General features: G+C 55.9%; 1 protein-coding gene across 8 annotated transcripts in view; it reads right to left on the minus strand.

Annotated features, from left to right (window-relative positions):
* Nucleotides 1-740: 740 nt before the first annotated feature.
* LOC107323787 (dematin-like) overlaps nucleotides 741-16,875 on the minus strand; it is a 31,083-nt gene continuing 14,948 nt past the window's right edge. For 4 of the 8 annotated variants that reach the window (XM_085510492.1, XM_085510491.1, XM_085510493.1 and 1 more), the window contains 9 exons: nucleotides 15,060-15,177; nucleotides 13,527-13,583; nucleotides 11,965-12,117; nucleotides 10,927-11,036; nucleotides 9,182-9,287; nucleotides 7,720-7,784; nucleotides 6,559-6,607; nucleotides 5,600-5,644; nucleotides 5,263-5,309 (listed from right to left, as the gene is read on the minus strand). In XM_085510492.1, coding sequence (XP_085366618.1) covers nucleotides 5,278-5,309; nucleotides 5,600-5,644; nucleotides 6,559-6,607; nucleotides 7,720-7,784; nucleotides 9,182-9,287; nucleotides 10,927-11,036; nucleotides 11,965-12,117; nucleotides 13,527-13,583; nucleotides 15,060-15,177 — 735 coding nt within the window. In that variant the 3' untranslated portion in view covers nucleotides 5,263-5,277. Of the gene's footprint in view, nucleotides 979-3,011; nucleotides 3,093-4,634; nucleotides 4,695-5,262; nucleotides 5,310-5,599; nucleotides 5,645-6,558; nucleotides 6,608-7,719; nucleotides 7,785-9,181; nucleotides 9,288-10,926; nucleotides 11,037-11,964; nucleotides 12,118-13,012; nucleotides 13,277-13,526; nucleotides 13,584-15,059; nucleotides 15,178-16,875 lie in introns of those variants that run through there. The other 4 variants (XM_085510498.1, XM_085510495.1, XM_085510496.1 and 1 more) reach the window with 4 other exon arrangements.

A 16,875-nucleotide genomic window follows, 5' to 3' on the forward strand; every position in this document is an offset into this window, starting at 1 on the left:
AACCCCATTTGCTCCCCACCCCCAACGCTGCCCCCCCCCCCGTGTGGGGCTGGGCAGGTTTGGCAGTGAATGAATGGTGGCACGGGGGGGGCTGGGGGGGTCACAGCCCCATAGAGACATATGGGGGGTCCCAGCCCCATAGAGACCTGTGGGGAGGGTCACAGCCCCATAGAAACCTACTGGGGGGTCACAGCCCCATAGAGACCTGGGGGTGGGGGGGGGGTTCCAACCCCATAGAGTCCTGTGGGGGGTCCCAGCCCCATAGAGTCCTGGGTGGGGGTCCCAGCCCCATAGAGACCTATGGGGGGTCTCAGCCCCATTAAGACCTATGGGGCACTGAGCACCCTGAGGGGGGTCCGAGCCCCATTGAAACCTATGCGGGGTCACAGCCCCATAGAGATCTATGGGGGGGTCACAGCCCCATAGAGACCTATGGGGGGGTCTCAGCCCCATAGAGACCTATGGGGGGTCACAGCCCCATAGAGACCTATGGGGGGGTCTCAGCCCCATAGAGACCTATGGGGGGTCATAGAGACCTATGGGGCACTGAGCAGACCTGGGGGGGGGAGGTCTCAGCCCCATAGAGACCTGTGGGGGGCCCCCAGCCCCATAGAGACCTGGGGGGGGGTCCCAGCCCCATAGAGACCATGGGGCTGTGTGTGTGTGTGTGTGTGGGGTGGAGCCCTTTAATCCTACAAGGATGGGGCACATTAAGGTGGGGGGTGTTGTGTGGTCTATGGGGGGTGTTGTGTGGTCTATGGGGTGTTGTGTGGTCTATGGGGGGTGTTGTGTGGTCTATGGGGTGCTGTGGGGTCTATGTGGGGTCTATGGGGTCCCATTAAGCCCCATAGCGATCCATGGGGCTCAGAAGAGGAAGGCTTTCTTCTTCATCTCGTTGCGTTTCCACAGCGCCAGCCTGGAGAACTGCTCGGGGGGGATCCCAAAAACACGCAGGAAATCGGCGGGGGACAAATGGCGCTGGGGGGAAATAGGGGAGGGGGGGGACATAGGGGACAATGAGAGCAGGGACCCCATGACAATGAGCCCATAACAACGAGCCCATAACAACGAGCTCATAACAACGAGCCCAGGCACCATTAACACAGTGACCCCAATAACATCAACCCCAAACCCTATTAACACAGTGACCCCAAACCCCCCCCCATAAGAACACAGAGACCCCAAACCCCATTAACACCCCAACCCCATTAACACACCGACCCCAATAACGACCCCAGACCCCATTAACACAGTGACCCCAAACCCCCCCCCATAATAACACAGAGACCCCAAACCCCATTAACACACTGACCCCAAACCCCATTAACACAGCAACCCCAAATCCCCCCTATAAGAACAAAGAGACCCCAAACCCAATAACACCCTGACCCCATTAACACACCGACCCCATTAACACACCGACCCCAATAACATCAACCCCAAACCCCATTAACACAGTGACCCCAAACCCCCCCATAATAACACAGAGACCCCAAACCCCAATAACACCCCGACCCCATTAACACACCAACCCCAACCCCATTAACACAGCAACCCCAAACCCCCCCATAATAACATAGAGAGAACCCAAACCCCATTAACACAGTGACCCCAACCCCCCCCCCCCCCCCATAAGAACACAGAGACCCCAAACCCCAATAACACCCCGACCCCATTAACACACTGACCCCATTAACACACCGACCCCAAACCCCCCCATAATAACATAGAGAGAACCCAAACCCCATTAACACAGCAACCCCAATAACATCAACCCCAAACCCTATTAACACAGTGACCCCAATAACATCAACCCCAAACCCTATTAACACAGTGACCCTAAGCCCCCCCCATAATAACACAGAGACCACAAACCCCATAACAACGACCCCAATAACAACGACCCCAAACCCCATTAACACAGTGACCCCAAATCCCCCCCCATAAGAACACAGAGACCCCAAACCACAATAACACCCCGACCCCATTAACACACCGACCCCATTAACACACCGACCCCAATAACATCGACCCCAAACCCCATTAACACAGCGACCCCAAACCCCAATACCGACCCCAAACCCCAATAACACAATGACCCCAGTAACACACCAACCCCAAACCCCATTAACACACTGACCCCAGTAACACAGTGACCCCAAACCCCAATAACACACCGACCCCAATAACACATCGACCAAAAACCCCAATAACGACTCCAAACCCCAACATCACATCGACCCCAAACACCAATAACGACCCCAAAACCCCATTAACAACAACCCCAATAACACAATGACCCCAAACCCCAACATCACAGCGACACCACACCCCAATAACAGCAACCCCAATAACACACCAACCCCAAACCCCCATAACAACAACCCCAAGCCCCAATATCACATTGACCCCAATAACACACTGACCCCAATAACAACCCCAAACCCCAATAACACACCGACCCCAAACCCCAACATCACACCGACCCCAATAACAACGACCCCAAACCCCAATAACACCCCGACCCCATTAACACAGTGACCCCAAACCCCCCCCCCATAAGAACACCGAGACCCCAAACCCCATTAACACACAGACCCCAAACCCAATAACACACCAACCCCAATATCACACTGACCCCAAATAACCCCAACATCACATTGACCCCAAACCCCAATGACACAATAACCCCAAGCCCCAACATCACACTGACCCCAAACCCAATAACGACCCCAATAACACACTGACCCCAAATCCCAACATCACGCCAACCCCAATAACAATGACCCTAAACCCCATTAACACACCGACCCCAAACCCCAATATCACACTGACCCCAAACCCCATTAACACACTGACTCCAATATCACACCGACTCCAAACCCCAATAATACAATGACCCCACACCCTACACCCATCTCACCCCATAACCATCTCCCCCCTCACCCCATATCCATCTCACCCCATATCCATCCCCCCACACCCCCCATCTCCCCCCATCTCCCCCCTACCTCCAGCCTTGTCCTGTCCACCCCAGGCGGCAGCTTCACCCTGCCCCTATTTGTCACCATCAGCATCTCATAGGGGTAGATCTGGCAGGATGGGGGAGATGTGAGACCCCCCCATAGAAACCTATAACCCCCCCATAGAAACCCAACCCCCCCACCCCACTGACCCCATATAACCCACCGCCCCCATTGACCCCCCCTTATAAACCCATCCACCCCATATAAACCCATCCCCCCCCCATATAAACCCATTCCCCCCATTGACCCACCCCCCATATAAACCCATCCCCCCTCCCATATAAACCCACTGACCCCCCCCACCCCATTGACCCCCCACCATATAAACCCATCCCCACGACCCCATTGACCCCATATAATTCCACACCCCATCCCACTGACCCCCCCATATAAACTCATCCCCCCCCTCATTGACCCCCCTATTGACCTCCCCATATAAATCCCCACCCCCATCCCATTGACCCCATATAAACCCACCCCCCCATATAACCCCCCCCACCCCATTGACCCCCCCATATAAATCCCCACCCCACTGACCCCATATAATTCCACCCCTCCCACCCCATTGACCCCCCCCATATAACCCCTCCCCATTGACCCCATTGAGCCCCCCACCCCATTGACCCCATATAAATCCCCCCACCCCACTGACCCCATATAATTCCACCCCCCCACCCCATTGACCCCCCATATAAACCCATCCCCCCATTGACCCCCCCATATATACCCATCCACCACCACCCCATTGACCCCATATAAATCCCCCCACCCCATTGACCCCCCCCATGTAAACCCATCCCCATTGACACCATTGAGACCCCCACCCCATTGACCCCCATATAAATCCCCCCACCCCATTGACCCCCCCATATAAACCCACCCCCACTGAGCCCCCCATATAAACCCACCCCCATTGACCCCATTGAGCTCCTCACCCCCATTGACCCCATATAAATCCCCCCACCCCATTGACCCCCCCCATATAAACCCATCCCTATTGACCCCATTGAGCCCCCCACCCCATTGACCCCCCCCATATAAACCCATCCCCATTGACCCCATTGAGCCCCCCACCCCACTGACCCCATATAAATCCCCCCACCCCACTGACCCCCTATATAAACCCATCCCCCCATTGACCCCCCCATATATACCCATCCACCACCACCCCATTGACCCCATATAAATCCCCCCACCCCATGGACCCCCCCCCATGTAAACCCATCCCCATTGACCCCATTGAGCCCCCCACTCCATTGACCCCATATAAATCCCCCCACCCCATTGACCCCCCCCATATAAACCCATCCCTATTGACCCCATTGAGCCCCCCATATAAACCCATCCCCATTGACCCCATTGACCCCCCCCATATAAACCCACCCCCACTGACCCCATTGAGCCCCCCACCCCACTGACCCCATATAAATCCCACCCCATTGACCCCATTGACCCCCCCATATAAACCCATCCCCACTGACCCCATTGAGCCCCCCATACAAACCCATCCCCACTGACCCCATTGACCCCCCCATATAAACCCATCCCTATTGACCCCATTGACCCCCCCACCCCACTGACCCCATATAACCCCCCCCCATAACTCACCTTCTGCTCCAACATACTGGGCAGGGAGTTCCCGCGGTCCATGCGCCCGCGTTGGCCGTTCTATAGGGACAAACCCCACATATATGGGGTCACGGCCATGGGAACCCCCCATCAACCCTATAACACCCCATTAACCCCAGGTATCATCCCATAACACCCTCAGACACCCCATAACACCCCATAGTCACCCTATAACACCCCATGTCACCCCATAACACCCCAATGACACCCTAAGACACCCCAATGACACCCCAGTGTCACCCCACTGTCACCCTATAACACCCCATGTCACCCTATGACACTCCAGTGTCACCCTATAACACCCCATGTAACCCCTAACACCCCATAACACCCCATAGCACCTCAATGTCACCCCACTGTCACCCCATTACACCCCAATGTCACCCTATAACACCCCAATGTCACCCCATAACACCTCATTGTCACCCCACTGTCACCCCATAACACCCCAATGTCACCCTATAACACCCCATAACACCCCACTGTCACCCCACTGTCACCCCAATGTCACCCCAGTGTCATCCCATGACACCCTAATGTCACCCTATAACACCCCAGTGACACCCCATAACATCCCATGACACACCATGTCACTCCATTGTCACCCCATAACACCCCAATGTCACCCCATAACACCCCATAACACCCCATTGTCACCCCATAACACCCCAATGTCACCCCATTGTCACCCCATGACAGCCCATGTCACCCCATAACACCTCAATGCCACCCCAATGTCACCCTATGACACCCCATAACACCTCAGTGTCACCCTATAACACCCCATGTAACCCCTAACACCCCATAACACCCCATAGCACCTCAATGTCACCCCATTGTCACCCCATTACACCCCAATGTCACCCCATAACACCCCAATGTCACCCCATAACACCCTATAACACCCCAATATCACCCTATAACACCCCAATATCACCCTATAACACCCCATTGTCCTCCATCCTCCGGCTGAGCGCTCACCTGCAGCCCTATAAGACAGAACAGCACAGATCAGTCCCGACCCCAAAAGGACCCGGCCCCAAAAGGAACCGGCCCCAAATGGAACCGACCCCAAAAGGATCCGACCCCAAAAGGAACCGGCCCCAAAAGGAACCGGCCCCAAAAGGAACCGGCCCCAAATGAACCGGCCCCAAAAGGATCCGACCCCAAAAGGACCCGACCCCAAATGGAACCGACCCCAAATGGAACCGGACCCAAAAGGAACCGAACCCAAAAGGAACCGTTCCCAAAAGGAACCGGCCCCAAAAGGAACCGGCCCCAAAAGGAACCGGCCCCAAATGGACCCGACCCCAAAAGGAACCGGCCCCAAAAGGAACCGGCCCCAAAAGGAACCGGCCCCAAAAGGAACCAACCCCAAATGGAACCGGCCCCAAATGGAACCAACCCCAAATGGAACCGGCCCCAAAAGGAACCGACCCCAAAAGGAACCGACCCCAAAAGGAACCGGCCCCAAAAGGAACCGGCCCCAAATGGAACCAACCCCAAATGGAACCGGCCCCAAAAGGAACCGACCCCAAAAGGATCCGACCCCAAAAGGAACCGACCCCAAAAGGATCCGACCCCAAAAGGAACCGACCCCAAAAGGAACCGGCCCCAAAAGGAACCGGCCCCAAAAGGAACCGGCCCCAAATGAACCGACCCCAAATGGAACCGACCCCAAACGGAACCGACCCCAAAAGGAACCGGCCCCAAATGGACCTGGCCCCAAAAGGAACCGGCCCCAAAAGGAACCGGCCCCAAAAGGAACCGGCCCCAGAAGGACCCGACCCCAAAAGGAACCGACCCCAAATGAACCGGCCCCAAAAGGATCCGACCCCAAAAGGATCCGACCCCAAAAGGAACCGGCCCCAAAGGTCCCACCCCATAAGGAGGCGCCGCTCACCTGGGCTGCCCTGGTCGCTGCTGGCTGAGCTGAACTCTGCTGACTGCAGCTGAATGGGATCAATGGGGATATAGGGTCAGCACTGCCACCACGACCCCAAACAGCACCAACCCCAAACAGCACCGACCCCAAACAGCCACAACCCCAAACAGCCACAACCCCAAACAGCCCCGACCCCAAATAGCACTGACCCCAAACCCAGCACCGACCCCAAACAGCACTGACCCCAAACAGCATCGACCCCAAACAGCACCGACCCCAAACCCAATGGTACCATCACCCCAACCCCAATAGGGCCACAACCCCAAACCCAATGGTACCATCACCCCGACCCCAATAGCGCCACAACCCCAAACCCAATGGTACCATCACCCCGACCCCAATAGGGCCACAACCCCAAACCCAATGGTACCATCACCCCGACCCCAATAGAGCCACAACCCCAAACCCAATGGTACCATCACCCTGACCCCAATAGAACCACAACCCCAAACCCAATGGTACCATCACTCCGACCCCAATAGGGCCACAACCCCAAACCCAATGGTACCATCACCCTGACCCCAATAGAGCCACAACCCCAAACCCAATGGTACCATCACCCCGACCCCAATAGAGCCACAACCCCAAACCCAATGGTACCATCACCCCGACCCCAATAGGGCCACAACCCCAAACCCAATGGTACCATCACCCCGACCCCAATAGAGTCACAACCCCAAACCCAATGGTACCATCACCCCGACCCCAATAGGGCCACAACCCCAAACCCAATGGTACCATCACTCCGACCCCAATAGGGCCACAACCCCAAACCCAATGGTACCATCACCCCGACCCCAATAGGGCCATAACCCCAAACCCAATGGTACCATCACCCCGACCCCAATAGGGCCATAACCCCAAACCCAATGGTACCATCACCCCGACCCCAATAGGGCCACAACCCCAAACCCAATGGTACCATCACCCTGACCCCAATAGGGCCACAACCCCAAACCCAATGGTACCATCACCCCGACCCCAATAGGGCCATAACCCCAAACCCAATGGTACCATCACCCCGACCCCAATAGGGCCATAACCCCAAACCCAATGGTACCATCACCCCGACCCCAAACCCGGGGGTCCCACCCCCGACCCCAATCCCACCCCACTCACCCTGGTCAAGGTGCTGCGTCCGGATGGGGGCAGCGAGGAGCTCTTATAACTGCACGTGTGTAGGGCTGGGGGGGGATAAATGGGGTTAGGGGGATTAATGGGGTCTGGGGGGAATAAATGGGGTCTGGGGGGGGGTTAAGAGGGGTATGGGGGGGATTAATAGGGTCTGTGGGGGTTAAAGGGGGATTAAAGGGGTCTGGGGGGGGGTTAAAAGGGGTTTGGGGGGGGATTAAAGTGGTCTTGGGGGGTTAGGAGGGATATGGGGGGGATAAAAGGGGTCTTGGGTGTCATTGGGGTGACATTGGAGGGTCTGGGGGGGGTTAAAGGGGTCTGGGGGCTATTAAAAGGGTCTGGGGGGGGGGTAAATGGGGTCTGGGGGGGATTAAAAGGGGTATGGGGGGAATAAAAGGGGTCGGGGGGAGAAAAAGGGGCCTGGAGGGGGGGTTAGGAGGGGTCTGGGGGGGGATAAAGGGTCTGGGGATAAAGGGGGTCTGGGGGGGATTAAAGGGGTTTGGGGGGCATAAATGGGGTCTGGGGGGGGGTTAAAGGGGTCAGGGGATAAAGGGGGTCCAGGGGGGATTTAAGGGGTCTGGGGGGGGTTAGGAGGGATCTGAGGGGGATAAAAGTGGCCTGGGGTGGGGGGGGGTAAAAGGGGTTTTGGGGGGGTATTAAAAGGGGTCTGGGGTATCATGGGGTGTTATTGGGGTGATAGTAGAGGGTCTGTGGGGGGTAAAAGGGGTCTGGGGGGGTTAAATGGAGTCTGGGGGTGATTAAAGGGATCTGGGGGGGATTAAAGGGGTCTGGGGGGGATTAATGGGGTATGGGGGGAATAAATAGGGTCTGGGGGAGATAAAAGGGGTTAAAGGGGGATTAAAGGGGTCGGGGAGGTTAAAAGGGGTCTGGGGGGGATTAAATGGGTCTCAGAGGGGGGATTAATGGGGTATGGGGAGTCATTGGGGTGACATTGGGGGGCCTGGGGGGGTAAAGGGGGTCAGGGGGGGGTTAAAAGGGGTCTGGGGGGGATTAAAGGGGTCTGGGGGGGATTAAAGGGGTCTGGGGTGGGGGTTAAATGGGGTCTGGGGTGATATTGGGGGGTCTAGGGGGGGATAAAAGGATCTGGGGGGGGGGGGGAAATGGGTCTGTGGGGGGTAAAAAGGGTCTCAGTGGGGGGATTAAAGGGGTCTGGGGGGGTTAAAGGGGTCTGTGTGGGTCTGGGAGTGTTGTAGGGCCATAGGGTCTCTATAGGGTCTCCATAGGGTCTCCATAGGGTCTCCATAGGGTCTCTACAGGGTCTCTACAGGGTCTCCATAGGGTCTCTATAGGGTCTCCATAGGGTCTCCATAGGGTCTCCATAGGGTCTCTATAGGGTCTCTATAGGGTCTCCATAGGGTCTCTATAGGGTCTCCATAGGGTCTCTATAGGGTCTCTATAGGGTCTCCATAGGGTCCCTGTCCCCATGTACCCGTATGCAGCGGGGTCCTGTCGGGCAGCGATCGGGTTTTCCTGCGGATGGGGAGGGATTTCTCCATCTCCTCCTTTAGGATCAGCTTCCCCAGGTTGGACGTCACCTGGGGGGGGATATGGGGGGATATGGGGGGATATGGGGGGCACTGTGAGATCTGTATGGCAACGGCCATACACAGCACAGCCCATACAAACCCCATACAAATCCCATACACAGCCCATACACAGCACAACCCCATACATCCCATACAAACCCCATACAAATCCCATACACAGTCCATACACATACCATACAAATCCCATACACAGCCCAACCCATACAAATCCCATACACAGCCCAGCCCAGCCCTATACATCCCATACAAATCCCATGTACATCACATCCCATGGCACATCCATCCCATGTACATCCTACCTGCATCCCATACAAATCCCATAGCACATCCCATCCCATTCCTATCCCATCCCATACATATCCCATACAAATCCCATAGCACATCCCATCCCATCCGTATCCAGCAGCACATCTCATGCACATCCCATCCCATCCCCATCCCATACATTGCCCATGGTCAATCCCATTCCATCCCATATAAGTCCCATTCCCATCCCATCCCACCCCCATCCCATACATATCCCATGGCACACCCCATCCCATCCCATACATATCCCATACATATCCCATAGCACATCTCATCCCCATTCCATCCCATACCCATCCCATCCCATCCCCATCCCATACATATCCCATACAAATCCCATTGCACATCTCATCTCCATCCCAACCCATCCCATATAAATCCCATTCCCATCCCATTTCCATCCCCATCACATACATATCCCATACATATCCCATAGCATATCACATCCCCATCCCACCCCATCCATATCCCACAGTACATCCCATACACATCCCATCCCATTTCCATCCCATACATATCCCATGGCACATCCTATTCCATCCCATACATATCCCACGGCATATCCCATACCCATCCCATACATATCCCATGGCACATCCCATCCCATCCCCATCCCATAGCACATCCCACACCAATCCCACACATATCCCATCGCCATCCCACCCCATCCCATACAAATCCCATACAAATCCCATAGCACATCCCATAGCACATCCCATCCCCATTCCATCCCATCCCCATCCCATACATTGCCCACGGTACATCCCATCCCATAATATCCCATAATATCCCATCCCATAATATCCCATCCCATAATATCCCATCCCATCCCATCCCATCCCATCCCATCCCATAATATCCCATAATATCCCATCCCATAATATCCCATCCCATAATATCCCATCCCATCCCATCCCATAATATCCCATCCCATAATATCCCATCCCATCCCATCCCATCCCATACACATCCCATACACATCCCATACACATCCCATACACATCCCATACCCCCCATACCCCCCATATCCCCCATACCCCCCATATCCCCCATACCCCCCATATCCCCCATACCCCCCATATCCCCCATATCCCCCATACCCCTCATATCCCCCATACCCCCCATATCCCCCATACCCCCCATATCCCCCATATCCCCCATACCCCCCATACCCCCCATACCCCCCATATCCCCCATACCCCCCATATCCCCCATATCCCCCATACCCCCCATATCCCCCATATCCCCCATATCCCCCATACCCCCCATACCCCCCATACCCCCCATACCCCCCATACCCCCCATACCCCCCATACCCCACCTTGCTCAGCTCCTCCCTCTGCAGCTCCCTCAGGTTCTTCATCTCCTCGCTCAGCTCCTCCTCCTCCTCCTCCCCCCTCCTGGTCGCCATCCGCCTCCTCCACTCGGTCTCTATGGGGCCACAGGGACCCAATGACCCCATAACCATGAGCACCCACCCCATAAGGGACCAATGACCCCATAACCAGAGCCCACCCCATAATGGACCCAATGACCCCATAACCAGAGCCCACCCCATAAGGGACCCAATAACCCCATAAACCAGAGCCCACCCCATAAGGGACACAATGATCCCATAACCCACCCCATAACCCACCCCATAAGGGACCCAATGACCCCATAACCCACCCCATGATGGACCCAATGACCCCATAACCAGAGCCCACCCCATAAGGGACCCAATGACCCCATAACCAGAGCCCACCCCATGAGGGACCCAATGACCCCATAACCAGAGCCCACCCCATGATGGACCCAATGACCCCATAACCAGAGCCCACCCCATGATGGAACCCAATGACCCCATAACCAGAGCCCACCCCATAAGGGCCCCAATGACCCCATAACCAGAGCCCACCCCATAAGGGACCCAATGACCCCATAAACCAGAGCCCACCCCATAATGGACCCAATGACCCCATAACCAGAGCCCACCCCATAAGGGACCAATGACCCCATAACCAGAGCCCACCCCATAATGGACCCAATGACCCCATAACCAGAGCCCACCCCATAAGGGACCAATGACCCCATAACCATGAGCACCCACCCCATAAGGGACCCAATGACCCCAACCCCATAACCAGAGCCCACCCTATGAGGGACCCAATGACCCCATAACCAGAGCCCACCCCATAAGGGACCTAATGGCCCCATAACCCACCCCATAATGGACCCAATGACCCCATAACCCACCCCATAAGGGACCCAATGACCCCATAACCCACCCCATAAGGGACCCAATGGCCCCATAACCCACCCCATAAGGGACCCAATGGCCCCATAACCCGCCCCATAACCCGCCCCATAACCCACGTACCCATAACAGCCAGCGATGGGGGGCAGGGCCAATAGTCGGTCTCAATCTTGGCGGGTTTATTGGGGTCTGGGGGCTGCGCTGCCGGGAACTTGGACGACTCGATGATCAGATCCTCAATGAGATGCTTCCCGTGGTGGGGTGTGGGGTGGGGGTCTGGGGGGGTAATGGGGTCAGATGGGGATCTATGGGGTGGGGATCTGTGGGGTGGGGATCTATGGGGCTCAATGGGGTGAGATGGGGGATGGGGGTCTATGGGGTGGGGGTCTGGGGGGGCAATGGGGTCAGATGGGGGTCTATGGGGTGGGGATCTGTGGGGTATAATGGGGTGAGATGGGGGATGGGGATCTATGGGGTGGGGGTCTGGGGGGGTAATGGGGTCAGATGGGGGTCTATGGGGTGGGGATCTGTGGGGTGGGGATCTGTGGGGTATAATGGGGTGAGATGGGGGATGGGGGTCTATGGGGTGGGGGTCTGGGGGGGCAATGGGGTCAGATGGGGGGCACTATGGGGTGGGGGTCTGTGGGGTATAATGGGGTCAGATGGGGGGCACTATGGGGTGGGGATCTGTGGGGGGCAATGGGGTGAGATGCGGGGTGGGGATCTATGGGGTGGGGGTCTGGGGGGGCAATGGGGTCAGATGGGGGGCACTATGGGGTGGGGGTCTGTGGGGCGCAATGGGGTGAGATGGGGGATGGGGATCTATGGGGTGGGGGTCTGGGGGAGTAATGGGGTCAGATGGGGATCTATGGGGTGGGGGTCTGTGGGGTGGGGATCTGTGGGGTATAATGGGGTGAGATGGGGGATGGGGGTCTATGGGGTTGGGATCTGTGGGGTGCAATGGGGTGAGATGGGGGATGGGGGTCTATGGGGTGGGGGTCTGTGGGGTGAGGATCTGTGGGGGGCAATGGGGTGAGATGGGGGGTGGGGATCTATGGGGTGGGGATCTATGGGGTGGGGATCTATGGGGTGCAATGGGGTGAGATGGCGGATGGGGATCTATGGGGTAGGGATCTATGGGGCGCAATGGGGTGAGATATGGGGTGGGGATCTGTGGGGTGTGGATCTATGGGGCACAATGGGGTGGGGATCTGTGGGGTAGGGATCTATGGGGTGGGGATCTATGGGGCGCAATGGGGTGAGATATGGGGTGGGGATCTGTGGGGTGCAATGGGGATCTGTGGGGTGGGGATCTGTGGGGTGCAATGGGGTGAGATACGGGGTGGGGATCTGTGGGGTGGGGATCTGTGGGGCACAATGGGGTCAAATGGGGATCTGTGGGGTGGGGATGTGTGGGGTGCAATGGGGTTAGGATCTGTGGGGTATAATGGGGTGAGCTGTGGGGTGGGGATCTGTGGGGTCCAATGGGGTGGGGATCAGTGGGGTGTGGATCTATGGGGCACAATGGGGATCTATGGGGTGTGGATCTATGGGGCACAATGGGGATCAGTGGGGTGTGGATCTATGGGGCACAATGGGGATCTATGGGGTGTGGATCTATGGGGCTCAATGGGGATCTGTGGGGTGTGGATCTATGGGGCACAATGGGGTCCGTCCCCGCTCACCTTTCACCCTGTAGATCGGGGGCTTCTTGTAGATGTTCAGCTCCGTCGTGTCAGTCTCTGGGTTGGAAATGGGACAGTCCATAACTCCCACCCCACTGACCCCATAACTCCCACCCCACTGACCCCATAACTCCCACCCCACTGACCCCATAACTCCCACCCCACTGACCCCATAACTCCCACCCCATTGACCCCATAACTCCCACCCCACTGACCCCATAACTCCCACCCCACTGACCCCATAACTCCCACCCCACTGACCCCATAACTCCCACCCCATTGACCCCATAACTCCCACCCCATCGATCCCATAACTCCCACCCCATAACACCCCATCCCATATCTCCCACCCCATTGCTTCCACCCCATTACAGCTCCCACCCCATATCTCCCATCCTATATCTCCCATCCTATTACTCCCACCCCATTACTCCCATCCCAGCTCCCCACCCCATTGCTCCCACCCCATCCCATCCCATATCTCCCACCCCATTACTCCTCACCCCATAGCTCTCACACCATTGCTCCCATTACTCCCACCCCATTACAGCTCCCACCCCATTATCTCCGCACCCCATTGCTCCCATCCCATTACTCCTCATCCCATAGCTCCCACCCCATTATGGCTCCCACCCCATATCTCCCATCCCATATCTCCCCATCCCACCCCGTTGCTCCCACCCCATTACTCCCCATCCCATATCTCCCACCCTATATCTCCCATCCCATATCTCCCACCCTATATCTCCCATCCCATATCTCCCACCCTATATCTCCCATCCCATATCTCCCACCCTATATCTCCCACCCCATATCTCCCACCCCATATCTCCCACCCCATATCTCCCCCCCTATATCTCCCACCCCATATCTCCCCCCCTATATCTCCCACCCCATATCTCCCATCCCATATCTCCCACCCTATATCTCCCATCCCATATCTCCCACCCTATATCTCCCATCCCATATCTCCCATCCCATATCTCCCACCCTATATCTCCCACCCTATATCTCCCACCCTATATCTCCCATCCCATATCTCCCACCCCATATCTCCCACCCCATATCTCCCACCCCATATCTCCCACCCCATATCTCCCACCCCATATCTCCCACCCCATATCTCCCACCCCATATCTCCCACCCCATATCTCCCACCCCATATCTCCCACCCTATATCTCCCATCCCATATCTCCCATCCCATATCTCCCCACCCCATATCTCCCCACCCCATATCTCCCCACCCCATTGCCCCCATTGCCCCCCACCCCATATCTATCTCCCACCCCATATCATCTCCCACCCCATATCATCTCCCACCCCATATCATCTCCCACCCCATACCATCTCCCACCCCATATCTATCTCCCACCCCATATCTCCCATATCTCCCCACCCCATATCTCCCATCCCATTGCCCCCATTGCCCCCCACCCCATATCTCCCATCCCATCCCATCCCATTACTCCCACCCCATATATCTCCCACCCCACACCCCGTCCCACCCCACAGTCCCTATTGCCCCATAGTACCAGGTCTATGGAAGTGCTGCATGTTGCTGCTGCTGCAGCGGGTGCTGCCTGTGGGGCGGGGGGGGGGCAGCGCTGCATTGCTGGGGGGGCGGCTGCTGCCCAACCACGGCCGGGGGGGCTGCGGGAACAGGAAACCCCATAGGAACCCCATAGGAACCCCATTGAAACCCCATAGAAACCCCATAGAGACCCCATAGGAACCCCATAGGAAACCCATAGAAACCCCATAGGAACCCCGTTGCAAACCCCGTTGCCAACCCCATTGGAAATCCCATGGAAACCCCATGGAAACCCCATGGAAATCCCATGGAAACCCCATTGGAAACCCCATTGGAAACCCCATTGGAAACCCCATTGGAAACCCCATAGCAAACCCCATTGGAAACCCCATAGCAAACCCCATAGCAAACCCCATAGCAAACCCCATAGCAAACCCCATAGAAACCCCATTGCAAACCCCATTGCAAACCCCATTGCAAACCCCATTGCAAACCCCATTGCAAATCCCATTGGAACCCCATAGGAAACCCCACGGAAACCCCATAGGAAATCCCATAGAAACCCCATAGGAAACCCCATAGGAAACCCCATAGAAACCCCATAGAAACCCCACAGGAAACCCCACAGGAAACCCCATTGGAAACCCCATAGGAAACCCCATAGGAAACCCATTGAAACCCCATTGAAACCCCATAGGAAACCCCATAGGAAACCCCATAGAAACCCCATAGGAAACCCCATAGAAACCCCATAGAAACCCCATAGGAAACCCCATTGGAAACCCCATAGGAACCCCATTGAAACCCCATAGGAACCCCATAGGAACCCCATAGAAACCCCATAGAAACCCCATAGGAACCCCATAGGAACCCCATAGGAACCCCATAGGAAACCCCATAGGAACCCCATAGAAACCCCATAGAAACCCCATAGAAACCCCATAGGAACCCCATAGGAACCCCATAGGAAACCCCATAGAAACCCCATAGAAACCCCATAGAAACCCCATAGGAAACACCATTGAAACCCCATTGAAACCCCATTGAAACCCCATAGGAACCCCATAGGAAACCCCATAGAAACCCCATAGGAACCCCATAGGAAACCCCATAGGAACCCCATAGAAACCCCATAGAAACCCCATAGGAAACACCATTGAAACCCCATTGAAACCCCATAGGAACCCCATAGGAAACCCCATAGAAACCCCATAGAAACCCCATAGAAACCCCATAGGAACCCCATAGAAACCCCATAGAAACCCCATAGAAACCCCATAGGAAACCCCATAGAAACCCCATAGGAACCCCATAGGAACCCCATAGAAACCCCATAGAAACCCCATAGGAAACCCCATAGGAAACCCCATTGAAACCCCATTGAAACCCCATAGAAACCCCATAGGAACCCCATAGGAACCCCATTGAAACCCATTGAAACCCCATAGAAACCCCATAGAAAACCCAAAAAAACCCCATAGAAACCCCATAGAAAACCCATAGGAAACCCCATAGGAACCCCATAGGAACCCCATAGGAAACCCATTGAAACCCCATAGGAAACCCATTGAAACCCCATAGGAAACCCATAGGAACCCCATAGGAACCCCATAGGAAACCCCATTGGAAACCCCATTGGAAACCCCATTGGAAACCCCATTGGAAACCCCAAAGGAAACCCCAAAGGAAACCCCACTGAAACCCCATAGGAAACCCATTGCAAACCCCATTGAAACCCCATTGCAAACCCCATTGAAATCCCATAGGAAACCCCATAGGAAACCCCATTGCATCCCAATCCCATTGTGCATCCCACT

Source organism: Coturnix japonica, chromosome 10 (assembly GCF_054131305.1).
Source record: "Coturnix japonica strain WE chromosome 10, WE-NBRP24, whole genome shotgun sequence".
NCBI classification, from domain to species: domain Eukaryota; kingdom Metazoa; phylum Chordata; class Aves; order Galliformes; family Phasianidae; genus Coturnix; species Coturnix japonica.